This window comes from Vigna unguiculata, chromosome 2, assembly GCF_004118075.2.
Source record: "Vigna unguiculata cultivar IT97K-499-35 chromosome 2, ASM411807v1, whole genome shotgun sequence".
In the NCBI taxonomy this organism is placed as follows: Eukaryota; Viridiplantae; Streptophyta; class Magnoliopsida; order Fabales; family Fabaceae; genus Vigna; species Vigna unguiculata.
Genome location: NC_040280.1, coordinates 32661320 through 32674102, shown reverse-complemented (window position 1 = coordinate 32674102; position 12783 = coordinate 32661320). Strand labels below are relative to the sequence as shown.

The window sequence follows — 12783 nt, the reverse complement described above, 5'->3', positions numbered from 1 at the left end:
ACTTGGTCTGGCCTACTATGGGTTAATGTGTTAAATGGGTTGGTTAACGAGTTCATTTAATTAAAAAAATATTTTTTTTTCTGTCAAAATTAAATTGTAATTCTAATTAAAATCTAAATAAATTTTAATACAGTTCAAAAACAAACCAAAATAAAAAAAATACAAATTATTTATATGTTGGATAAAAAAGCAACCTAACATGACTTAAATGTAAAATTCAACTTAAATACGATCCTTTTATCTGCATGTTTGTGAGTCAATCCGGCTTATAACGGTTCAACTCATGTGAGCTGGGTTTTAAATGAGTCGGGTCAAAAATTAACCTATATTAAAATTTGTAAAAAAGTTTAACCTAACTCGATCCAAATCCGTAATGAGCTAGATTGACTTGCGGGTTTCAACCTATTTTGACAGCTATACTTTTTATCATTATAAATTACCTGAATGTGTGGTTTGGTTGAGTCGATGTTGGAGTGATATCTAAGTTAATATAACCATTTTGTTTTATTAGGAAGAAATGACTAACTCCCAAAATTTTAATTTATCAAATACCAATCACATTGATATTCATACTCTAAAATTACCATTACTATATATGAAACTCGTAAATATTTTATAATGTTTAATTAGCCAACAAATGTTTCTAATAACTAAAAGGATTACCTTTTAAACACTTTATCATAATTAATGATTAATGATATAAACTTAATTTTGTAAGTGTTTATAATTGTAGTCAAAATAATACATATTTACATGAAACAATACAATACATACAAGTTAGTTTATTATTTTAGTTTTATTTTGTCAAAACTTTAAGTATTTAATAATTAGAAATAGAAGTACTTAATGATTGGAAATCATAAACAAAGAAGAAAGTAAAGAAAGAGAACAGAGATAAGATTAATAGAGGAAAAGGATAATAAAGTGAGGAGAAAGGAATTTAGTGAGAAAAGAAGAAAGAAAGAGAAGATATCGGATAGGAAAAAAAGAATCAAAAGATATTTTATCACAAAAAACTTACTTTCTTGAAAATATATTTATTTTTTAATTTAATTTAATTTATTATTACTTTTATTCTTATCATTTTATGTTTAACTTTTGTAACTGTTTTTTTAGTACGATTAACTATTTCTAATAAGAAATTGTGCATGATAAAATTAAAACAATTATTTCTTTTATGATTACCTTTTATAAATATATTTTTTATAAATTTAGTTACATTTTTTATTTTTTATTTTAGTAACATTGATATTAATAGTAATTATTTTTTATTTTTTATTAACATAAAATAAAATTGGAAACCCATGCCAATAGTATCTATTAAATAGATCATTTTCTATATGTTTCAAACTCAATAGTTAAATAACCCATTAGGTTAAGACATTGGTCAAACACGTATATTTATAAGTTGTGAAAAGACTATTCAATTATTATGGACGAAGAAGTCCTGAATAAGAATATTCACAGCATCACCATCTCTGTAAAAGCTCAATTGTTAAATAATAATTTTAATTTTAAACATGTTGTTTACATTTTAAAAAAAAAATTGTATTTTATTTTTTATGTTATTATTATAAATTAATAATGAATGTTATTACAATTCATGAAAAAAAAAACTTTAAAATATAAAGAAAACAGTGTGCTGAATTTGTTTTGTTTCAAATTTCAATTTCAATCGCAATTCAAAATGAGTTTGTGTTGTTTGTTGGTGCTTACATAGGGAGAAAATTCTTGGAAGGGAGGAAAAAGCCAAAGGCAGAAAAATTGGTTTGATTGTTCAAAGTTGACAGAAACTCTCTTTCATTCTCAGCTCAATTTGCAAAATCGATCAAAACCCAAATTGAAATCTCGTAGCTTTAGCAATCTGATAGATACTCACGTATAAGCACCGGCATGGGTCAAGCTTTTCGGAAGCTCTTCGACTCCTTCTTCGGCAACACCGATATGAGGGTAATTTCTAACAACCCTACTTGTTTATTCTTTTGTGTTTGTTAGATGTTAATTTCTGAACTCAATTATTTATTGTTTCACTGATCTGGTTGTTCAGGTTGTGATGCTTGGTCTTGATGCTGCTGGCAAAACAACCATACTTTACAAGCTTCACATTGGAGAAGTTTTATCCACTGTTCCTACAATTGGTGGGTGGATTGATCGGGTCTAGTTTTATAATTTTTATTGTTTTTTTTTATTTGTTAGATTTCAACGCATATTTGTTCTTCCTTAAATCGTTCTTGCTTGGTTATCTGCTTTGTTTTTGTTCTTTGATTGCGTAAATTTTGAGTTTTAGCAGAGTAGTATATTTGCTCCATTGACTTTGTATTGACTGGCGAAACTTTTTAACAATAAAGCCAGATTTTGTAAGAATAAGTTTGTTGGGATAAAAGAGGATTCCCCCTCTTGATTGTCAGGAAAAAATATCTACTAGCAATGGGTACAAGTGAAGTGCATGCAACCGTGTTTGGAGTTTCAATTAATTTAGTGGAACAAAAGTTAAAGCTGGAAATAAATTGCTGTGGTTTTTTCTTTTCTGACACGGTAAAACTCACATATTGCTGCGCACTTTCATATTTCGTTAGGAGTTAGTATTGGTTTTGAGATTGAAACAACAAACCTTTTTCTAATCAATGACTGCATGATTATAAAAGTGCTGTCAATGAAAATATTCTATTGCCGATATCCTTAAAGTGGAAAAAAAAATACATGAAATAAAAAGGATTTTGCTGATTAATTAATAAGAATGGATAGGTTTAATATGGGGCCAAATTATCTGCAAGATGTAATCTTAGAGCTAATGTAATTCTGTTTGATAGCTAAACCTGGTGACCTGGTCCAAGTTTATCTTTTTTTATTTTTTTTATTTTTATTTTTTGCTTTATATATATGTGTGTATGTATGTATGTATTTGCCCTTTACACTTATTTATGGAGTTCTGTTTGTTTACTTTTATTTATGGGTTTATGTTATTATTAAGAAATTTATTTTGGCTAATTACTTTACTATGATAATATTTTGAAATTTAAACTATGAGATCACGTTATCTTGAGCTTTATTCGTTATTTAATGTATTAATACTTTATTATAATAAAAAATTTAAATGCGGGTTGGATCTGTCAAATTATGTTAGACATGTATATTATATTATTTATCTTTTATTGTAGATTGGGTCAATCGATTTAATTAAGTGACCCAAAGGTCCGACCATTAACCTAGTATCTCAACCGGGTCAATAACTAGACCGGTTTTCATAACACTGGATTTGGGACCTTCGATTGTTCCACTATACTTGGAAAAGCCTTTCTCTGTTTTCTTGAAGATGGTTTGTTGGTACAGTAGTTCTCATTCTACTAAAATAGGGGTTGGGAACAACAAACTAAAGTTCTTCAAAAAATTTACCTAGACATTAAATTTAGAGTCTCACTCAACCTTACTAAACATCTTACAAGGTTAGGATCCTACTTCTATATTCTATTTTAGTTATATTCACCCTTCAAATTTTAATTAAGAAAAACCCCAAACAGGCTTCAACTACCGTAGGCAAGGCTAGAGATGATCGCATTTAATGCAACTTTCCAACAAATTTGATTTAAATTGCAGGTACGAAGAGTTGACATACTCTGGCAGTTATTGTCAACAATCATTCTTCTAACCTTCCTTCTGTCTCTTCTCAATATTTACTTTGTATAAATTGTCTAGCTATAGTGGTATATGATTTCAGTAGTTGCATAGTAATAGTTTTTGTCAAACTCTGAAGATTGACATGTTAATAGTTTGTTAGTGACAGTTGTTAAATGTCTGTATGGTATTGACATGGCTTGTTAATTGCAGCTAGAAAATAGATCTATATATTGTTTCTCTATGTTTATAATTTATATTGTCTTGCAGGTTTCAATGTGGAGAAAGTTCAGTATAAGAATGTTATTTTCACAGTTTGGGATGTTGGGGGACAAGAGAAACTAAGGCCCCTTTGGAGGCACTATTTTAACAACACAGATGGCCTGGTGAGGATTAATTTTCATGATTTTATCTCAGTGAAAGTAGAGTTATGTTAAGCTGGTTGTTTTGTGAAAAATTCCTTCTTTCTACATCATTAATCAGTCCAGTAAGTCTGGAAAGAAATGTGTTTATATGGGCATATGGTGGCAAGGTTGATACCTTTGTTGGTGTGATCATATATGCAGATCTATGTTGTTGATAGTCTGGACCGTGAGAGAATTGGTAGAGCAAAGCAGGAATTTCAGGTGATAAAATGAAATTTCACTTTTATTAGTGTCTTTATATGTCATTCTGATCAAACTTTGAATTGATTCATGGATTACTTGCAGACAATCATAAATGACCCATTTATGCTCAATAGTGTCATCTTGGTGTTTGCCAACAAGCAGGACCTGGTATTTCTTTGTTACCCTTTTATTTATTTTTAGTTGCACGTCATGACATTAAGGTTATCTCTGTAACTGGAGATCGTACAGTGGCAAAAACTCGTAATTGGTTGACATTGTTTACTTAATACACCAAGAGGATATCAGAATTTCTACTATTTTAGTTTGTTTAGAATGTACTGATACATTTCTGTTAAGCTTTGCATTAATCAATTCATTGAAACAATTACAATCACATGATATTAGTTAGGATGTTTCTGAAATGTTACTGCTATCTTAAATCTTGTGTATAACAGCAATAACAACAACAAAAAAGTCTTGTCCCACTAGGTGAATATAATAAAACTTTTCGGGTGTTAAACTTTAGGAAATAGAGAGACATTAATTGAAACGATATGGTTTTTGAGGCAGTACAAGTGTTTCATTTATATTGAGAAAATGAAATCAATACAATAAATAGAGGAAATTTAACATCCCCTATTAATGAAGAGATATGATACGGGAATAAGTAAAAATGTTCCTAATAATACATATATGATTTCTATATTCCTGATTAAATATTTGAGCCTTATTTTTGTACTTATAACACTCTTCCTCAAATTAGAGCATATAAGTCGTTTGTGCTCATATAACTTCTGGGGTGGGGTATTAGAGCCTTTCTGCGAAGATGGTTAGAAATACGGTCCCAGCTGGCCCTGTTTCTCGTGATTAAATTTCAGCAAATGGTAGAACTGGATCAGGTAGAGACATAATACAACAGCTCTAAAGATAACCAGAAGTATAAACATTTGGTCTTTGAGCTATCCATACTCCAGATACCCTGCCCGGACGATAAAAAAATCACTAACAACTTTAGTTTCATCTTGGTATAAAATTCAACTCATCTTTTTACTATAATATGTGGAGTAATATTTGTTTTTACTTCTTCCGCTATTAGCACGGGATAATGCTACAATTCATGCCAATTTCAGGCCTGTGTTTAACCCTGCGCAGATTGACTGTTTGATGGGGTTATAAACGGGTTGAAAACATTTTGCTAGATATGTACCAAGCTGATAGCTGAAATTAATTTGTGGTATTGATAAAATGTTTTTGCTAGAAATCTAGACCAAGAAGGTGGGAAAACTGAAATGTTGGAATTGTTTTGTTCTCTGTGGTTATTATATGCTATATATAATTATTAATCTTTGATATCCTGTAAAATAGCAGACTTCTATTCTTGAACAAAGTACTCTGGTCAAACAATGTGAGTTTTTCCTTAATATTTTTTTTTCTTTTGTAGAGAGGAGCGATGACGCCAATGGAAGTATGTGAAGGCCTAGGTCTCTTTGATCTAAAGAATAGAAAATGGCACATACAAGGCACTTGTGCACTTAAAGGAGATGGTCTTTATGAGGGCCTGGACTGGTTGGCTTCAACTCTGAAGGAAAGAAAAGCTACTGGGTTCTCTTCAATAGGAGCCTCATCCTTCTAATCTAGGTTTGAACTATCTATCTGTTCAATGTTCATAAATAAGTTACCTTCCTTTTTACCATTCCATCATTATGGGTATTGTATACTGCAGGTATATTAGCCTTTGCCATTGAGCAACATGTAGGGTCAGTTTCATTCAAGAATGTTGTAAAAAAGTAATCAAATTTTTTGGGCTGCATTAGGTTACCTCTATCTATTCCTGATGAAGTAGATAGATGCTTTGACTTTGAAGGTGCTTAGAGAAGACTTTGCACAGTGTATAGAAGTTTGAGCATGTCAAATGAAAACTAATTTGAATCTCACGAATTCTATTGTCATATTGATGCCCCTGTTTGTGGTGGACATGTATCTTTTGGTTCATTTTCGCATGATTTACCCTATTCAATCCCTTTTTTCCCTTTGTTGTGTGGCTGAAAACTGGTTGTCATTGACGTATTAAGATTTGGCATCTCTGAAGTGAGTTAAATCTACATCCCTAATAAATCAAGGATTACTCAAAATATCAACAGATTATCTAAAATATTAAGCTTGTGAAATTATCTAATGGTATGCTATTTCTTCGATTTTTCCTACAATTTGCGTTCTTATGCAAATATTTACTGATAATGTAATACATTAGTTTCATGGTCTGCTTCATATTGTTCTGGTTTTGAAGGGTTAAGATATAATACATGTACTGACTTTGCAATTTCTTATGACAATAATTCAAGCCATGTCGAACTTGACTTTTAAATTAAAGTTATGTTTGATTTATCAAGAAAATAAACAAAAATAAATAGAAGCTTATAAATTAAGATGAATTTTTGTAGTTTGCTGTATAAAGGTGAAAGTTAAGGAGAATATATTATATAAGATTATATAAACTTTCAAATAAAGATATGTAATAAAAACGAGAATATTTTGTCTTGATATCTCTTTAAAATAAACCTATACTTTCGTTCTCTAATCAGATGGAACACATTTTTATTGATGCCAAATCTTTCCTTCTTTGGTGCTTTAAATTGCCTTGAAAATAGAGGAAGAATTCAATAGCATTATGGTTTACTTCCCTTCATAATTGTGTTGCATCCATATTCAACACTAACAAAAAGCGTTGGTATTCGGCTGAGAATTAAAAGATTGATCTAATAATATGATATAATCAGTGTTAACAATGTGAGATAAAATTCAGAAATAGTGCCCTTTTTTTTTATATTTTTAAAACCGTGTATTAAAATTAAATTCAAAATGTCATTTAGAAACAGGGAATTTTAATGTATTAACATTATAGGATAATATATATAGAAGGCCGAAGTTAGATACGAGTAACAGGTAACATACACCTAATCAATATTGTCCTTAAATTGAACAAGATTGATTGTAATAAATCAACAAATAAATATTAAGCATCATAAATCATAATTTACTTATTTTTCCCAAAAAAATTGTTTCTTATCTAAACGTACATAGAAGAAATTTGAAACATTTAGCTAAATAAACAAGCAGCTCTCGTAGCTCAGTTGGTTAGAGCACCCGTTTAGTAAGCGGGAGGTCTTGAGTTCGACTCTCAACGAGAGCAAAAACTTTTAAAAATTTTATTTAATTATTTAGCCTACGTAACTACATCTTATATATTGAAATTATTATAATTTTCAAGTTTCCAGTACCTCAGTTGGTTATATTTGCTTACCACCAATGAGTGGTCACGAGTTCGACTTCAATCAAGAGCATTTTTCATTATCATTACAATAAAAAACTTTTCTTGGTTACTTAGCTTCTGAAACCATTCACAGCATCAATTTTTATTAAGCAATATTTTAGTCTAGACTTAATCGTTGTGCTATTTACTTATCTATTTTTATTTGGCATGCATGAAAAACAAGTAATTTTCATTGAATCATTTACACTCATGCCAAACTATTTTTAGGTATTAATATACATATCACTGGAGAACATATCAGGCACTCTCAGTACAACTCATGTAATAACACAAGCCCAGACAAGAAATCCTAATTTTGAACTTTCTATCCTCTCCAAATCCAATAATAATAACAGAAGTTCCTCCCAAAACTATAGCACAAGTACATAACACCTCTCTCTCTCTCTCTCTCTCTCTCTCTCTCTCTATATATATATATATATATATATATATGAATGTACAACAACATATAGTTACAACATTATGGCCCAGAAAAAAAGAACTTGCCGATGTGACCAATTCGTTTCATGTATATATTGAGCTTCATATAAGTTCACCATCTTTCATCTCCTAACCAGTTATTTTTCTCCTTTGGCCCTGTAGGACCTTCCTGACCATACAGTTCCACTGGAAGCTTTTTAATCAGATACCCAAATGGATTTCGAAGGCCCCGAGGAAGAGTGTTTAACATCTTATCAAACTCAGTTTTTGAATCATAAACAATTTTAGGACCCCACTGTCTCATAAACTGCAACCACTGAGGTTCTGTGACAGCATCTCCTAGATACTCAGCTGCAACAATCTCGTACTGAACACTGGAATCCACGTACAAATTACTACGAGCAGCATCATTCCTAATACCAACCCCAATTTTTGAAGACCCTTGGATATATGTTCCCGGGTGGGGGTAACATGCATGTCCATTTTTTGATGCGTAGACAATAGCTTTATTGCCATTAATATACTCCAGTTCACATGCATCCACCCATTTACCACCACTATGCTGTGAGAAATATATACTCCACAACTCTCCAGAGAAGTTGCATATACGAAGTGTAAAATGCTCCCAGTCACAAACATGCTCCCCAACCCTGCTAAAAGCCCTACTTGTCATTCCAATTTTCAGGGTGGAGGGTCCATTGAAAGGGCAAAACACCCACATAGCAATATCAGTAAAAGTTCCACCAAGAGCAGGCTTCACATGAACATAAAGCTTAGCACTATTCAAGTCTCCGTGTTTGACAAAATCCCTTCTATCATCACTCGGCAAATCTATCCAAAACTCCCCATCATTTGTTCCCCCACCTGGTATATTTGAGCCACCTGCATCAATGGCCTCTCCTGCACACACACCCTTTGTGCACAACAAGGCTCCGTTGTTGAAAAACCAATCAACAGAAGAAGGCAAGTAAACTTCCTCAGGATGAAAGAAAACAGTAGGACCATAGTGCTGTATAAGTGCGTGTATTTGGTGGAGGCGTGGCATTGCAGGTAGCATAGGATTCATGTTCTTTAAGCACACAACAGGTAGCTCTTCTCCCTTGTTCCAACAACTAGTGCAGAAAAAAGCCCCCACTGAAACTCCTTTTCCCAGCATGCCACGGTCACAAGGTCTCAGACTCCACACCTGAAATGGAAACTGAGGATTCACAGAAGTAGCACCAAGCAAGAGCCTGTAAGGTTGACATCTATCAGTGAGGTCAGCACGAACACAAATCATTTCATCCAAATTGGGTTTCTCAGGCCTGTTAGTAACCAAGTAGCCAAGGGCACAGTATCCTTCAGGAGGCTGAGGCATCCAAAAGTATGCAGAACCTATTGTCAATTCCCTTCTTCCTGCATTGGAACACCATACCAACATATAATCAAGGGGATTCTTCAAAGCCGGGAACTTCTCATTGTTGGTTCTTTCAGATGAGCCAGTTTCCACTTCCCTAACAACAAGCACAAAACCCCATAACGGCTTGTCGCTTGGCTGACAATAGTGACCAAGGATATGGAACCCATCTGGTATTCCCACAGGCTTATAGAATGCAACAGGCTTTCCAATGTTGCTGTTCCAAACAAACTCAAACGCAGTGACCTTGCGCACTTCTATTTCACCAAGGTTTACAATCCCAGAAGCAAAATCTTGTCCTGTGACTACATACACAAAATCACAGCACGGATTAATCACTAATCTAGAGACACAAGTAACTAAAACATCACAAATCTTATCTTAGTATGGTTTTTATATACAGTACATACTATTCTCTAATTAGAATAGAAGTTTTCTCACACAGTCCATGAAAAGTTCAGAGTACAAGTTCCCGAGGTGATTCAATTCTGATCAAAGCACAACACTGAAATCACTTAACACTTCATCCAAGTTTTGACTCCAAAATATATCATAAGCACTCAATTTCCTAAACACTGAAATCACTTAACAAACTTCATCCAAGTTTTGACTCCAAAATATATCATAAGCACTCAATTTCCTAAACACTGAAATCACTTAACAAACTTCATCCAAGTTTTGATTCCAAAATATATCATAAGCACTCAATTTCCTAAAAGATGCGGATTTATGGAAAGACAATGGTATGATTAAAAGTATATATATATATATATATATATATATATATATATATATATATATATAATATGAAATAGCAAATTTAGAGTTAAAGATTTATGAAGGGTTCGATGGGGAATAATCACCTTGAGGCCATTGGGGAAGCGGAGAGGAAAGTGAAAAGGCCTGGGGTAGAGTCATGAGAGTGTTGTTTATCCCTCTCCGAAAGCAGTTGAATTTGAAGCGAAACATTTGGAGGAGATGCAATGATAGTTGCTGAAACAGATACATCAAATAGAACAGAAATTTCAACAATCGCTGCTTTGTATTCATGTTCAGATTAGATCGCGCAGAACCCATCATTATCAATTGCTTAAAAATCAGGGTTTTGCACAGTCATTTTCCTTCCAGAGGATGATCAATTTGTGGGACCCCTCTCTGCCACTCTCTCTCTTCCACAGAACACGCAGAGAAAGAACTTGTTCCCAGTCTCTCATACCATCCTGCGTGTTGTTGTTTTCTTAATCATTGATTCTTCTCTTCGCCATGTTTCATTCAACTTTTTCCTGTTTTCTGTTCCAGTACACGTGTCTTCCCTTCTGTTCAACTATTTTTTTATTGTTCTTCAAACATTTAAGAAATCTTAAATAACACAACATTTGATTCTACAATTGTAAAGAGAATGAACAAAACTAACTATTACAAATATGAACAAAACTAATTAACTTGCTAAAATAGTTTAAGTTTATTATTCCTTAAGATTTAGGAGATAAGAGAAACATTCCCCGACAATACAAGGTGAAAATAACAGTTAACATGTTTGGTATTAGTTTTAAAAGAGCTACTAACACGTGCATATGTGCAGTACACGGGTCTAATTTATGAACGTATTATACACATAAATACAATGAAAAAAAAAACTAAATTTATATTGGCCTAAACTATTTTAAAGTTTATCTCTTTTATAAAATTGATATTTTCATTGTTAAAAAATTAAAAATTAAAAATTGTTGCCATAATAATTTTGTCATAAATATGTTACAATTAATAATTTCAAAAGTATTTAACGTGTTGTTACTGTAAACAATGTTTTACTTATCAATTACTCGGAAATTATTTCTTAAGTAAACAGTTTTTCAATATAATAAATTAATTAAATAATAATATAAAATATCTATATCATCAGTCGGTTCTTATAAGACGTAATTAAATTGAATATTTAAATATAATAAGCACTAAAATGGACCCTCTGGAATTGTATCGCGAAATGAGGATCACGTGGCTCGTTTTGCTCCATGCTCTAAGCTGATACATGACTAAATGCGGAGGTGCATGTTACTTTTTATATATATATATATATATATATATATATATATATATATATATATATATATAAATAAAGTTCCATTAATATGATTCAATAATGGAATTATATTTTAAAAAATATAATTTTTATCGTAATTTAATTTAATTTATAAAATTAATTTGTAAGATAAAATGTATGTCTATTTATATGTTATAAAATTATCTTACCTATTATTTATGTGGACTTCCAATATGTTTTGTTATTAAATTATCATATTTACAAACTATTTTGTAGTTTTGCAGACTTAGGAAAAATATTTTTTTTTTTAAATGCTAAATTGATAGCATGTGAACTATTGAAGGACCAATGATTATTGATAGAAACAACTATTTATGTGAATTTGTTTTCGATAAATGTATGTTGAGAAAACTTTTTTTTTTATATAAAGACGTACAATAAATCAAAAGTAATAAATTATATATTTTTTCATATTACCATTCGTTTAAAATTTATTTTCAGTAAATTTTTAAAATCAATTTTCCTCCCAAATCACTTTATTTAAAATCATTTTCATGAATAACAATTATTCTAAAGGTCTTCTAAAAAAAACTATTAAAAAAATTAAAAATAAGAATGATTAATTCATAAATTAAAATTAACTTATTTTGCAAATAAAAAAACAAAGAAATAATACAAAAAGATCTCTAAATTATTTTAACTTTGTAAATATTGTGATTTGGTTTATAAAAATGTTATACGAGTTTTTAGTCTTTTAATTTTCATGTAAAATTAAATTTTATCACTTTAAATTTTTTTATCTTCACATTTTATTAATGAATAAATTTAATTTTAATGAAATGATATATAAAATTTGCTAATGTGATAAATGAAATTGTTGTATGTATATTTATGTGTTGACACTCATAATCATGCCGACATAATGCTCACATATGGTAAGATTATTTATTACGTCAACATAATAATTAATATTATTTAATCACACATCCATCTGTTATTAAAATTTTAGAATAACAATAAATTAAAATTTAAAACACTGACGAAATTTAATTTGAATGAAAGATAACAAACTAAAAATATATTGAACTTATAAAGATAATGATAATTTTTTTACATTTTAAATATATAACAACACACTATTATTTTCAAAATAATTATCAAAATTTGTTATAACCAACTTAATTTAAATTAAAATATCTTAAATATTGGTTAAAAATTAAACAAAAATAACAAGTACTATACATATATGTAAAATAGTAATATTTATTAGAAAAGAATAATGAATATGTTTCTACCAATTATAAAGTATGTATTGTAAGTTAATCATGAATAATTGTTTACATTAATATTGTAAATATTTAAATGATCTTATAAA

At 30.5% G+C, this 12783-nt stretch overlaps 2 protein-coding genes and 1 non-coding gene across 4 annotated transcripts; 2 read left to right on the top strand and 1 right to left on the bottom strand.

The window, feature by feature from the left end:
• The first annotated feature begins 1650 nt into the window (after positions 1 to 1650).
• On the top strand, positions 1651 to 6200 carry LOC114167683 (ADP-ribosylation factor-like). Its single transcript, XM_028052807.1, has 7 exons — positions 1651 to 1950; positions 2048 to 2138; positions 3883 to 3998; positions 4179 to 4238; positions 4323 to 4388; positions 5662 to 5858; positions 5944 to 6200. The coding sequence occupies exons 1-6, from the start codon at positions 1894 to 1896 to the stop codon at positions 5851 to 5853; spliced, it is 582 nt and encodes a 193-aa protein (XP_027908608.1). The 5' UTR covers positions 1651 to 1893; the 3' UTR covers positions 5854 to 5858; positions 5944 to 6200.
• Positions 6201 to 7336: 1136 nt separating this feature from the next.
• TRNAT-AGU lies at positions 7337 to 7410 on the top strand. Its single transcript has one exon. It is a non-coding gene; the product is annotated as a tRNA-Thr (tRNA).
• Positions 7411 to 7724: 314 nt separating this feature from the next.
• LOC114173959 lies at positions 7725 to 10742 on the bottom strand. 2 transcript variants are annotated; one of them, XM_028058668.1, is made up of 2 exons: positions 10231 to 10742; positions 7725 to 9666 (listed from the first exon to the last, which is right to left on the bottom strand). In XM_028058668.1, exons 1-2 carry the CDS (start codon positions 10445 to 10447, stop codon positions 8084 to 8086), a joined length of 1800 nt encoding a protein of 599 aa, XP_027914469.1. In that variant the 5' UTR covers positions 10448 to 10742; the 3' UTR covers positions 7725 to 8083. The 2 variants fall into 2 exon arrangements, with proteins under 2 accessions (XP_027914469.1, XP_027914468.1); XM_028058667.1 differs by having other exon boundaries at positions 7725 to 9672; positions 10231 to 10737.
• Between the last annotated feature and the right edge of the window lie 2041 nt (positions 10743 to 12783).

What these genes read in the sequence shown, in the direction of transcription:
- LOC114167683 (XM_028052807.1), top strand. Translation starts at nt 1,894, where the DNA reads ATGGGTCAAGCTTTTCGGAAGCTCTTCGACTCCTTCTTCGGCAACACC. An exon ending in TCGGCAACACCGATATGAGG is followed by an intron (nt 1,951 to 2,047) that starts GTAATTTCTAAC and finishes CTGGTTGTTCAG; the next exon opens with GTTGTGATGCTTGGTCTTGA. An exon ending in TTGCCAACAAGCAGGACCTG is followed by an intron (nt 4,389 to 5,661) that starts GTATTTCTTTGT and finishes TTTCTTTTGTAG; the next exon opens with AGAGGAGCGATGACGCCAAT.
- LOC114173959 (XM_028058667.1), bottom strand. Translation starts at nt 10,447, where the DNA reads ATGATGGGTTCTGCGCGATCTAATCTGAACATGAATACAAAGCAGCGA. An exon ending in GCTTCCCCAATGGCCTCAAG is followed by an intron (nt 9,673 to 10,230) that starts GTGATTATTCCC and finishes TTGTGTATGTAG; the next exon opens with TCACAGGACAAGATTTTGCT.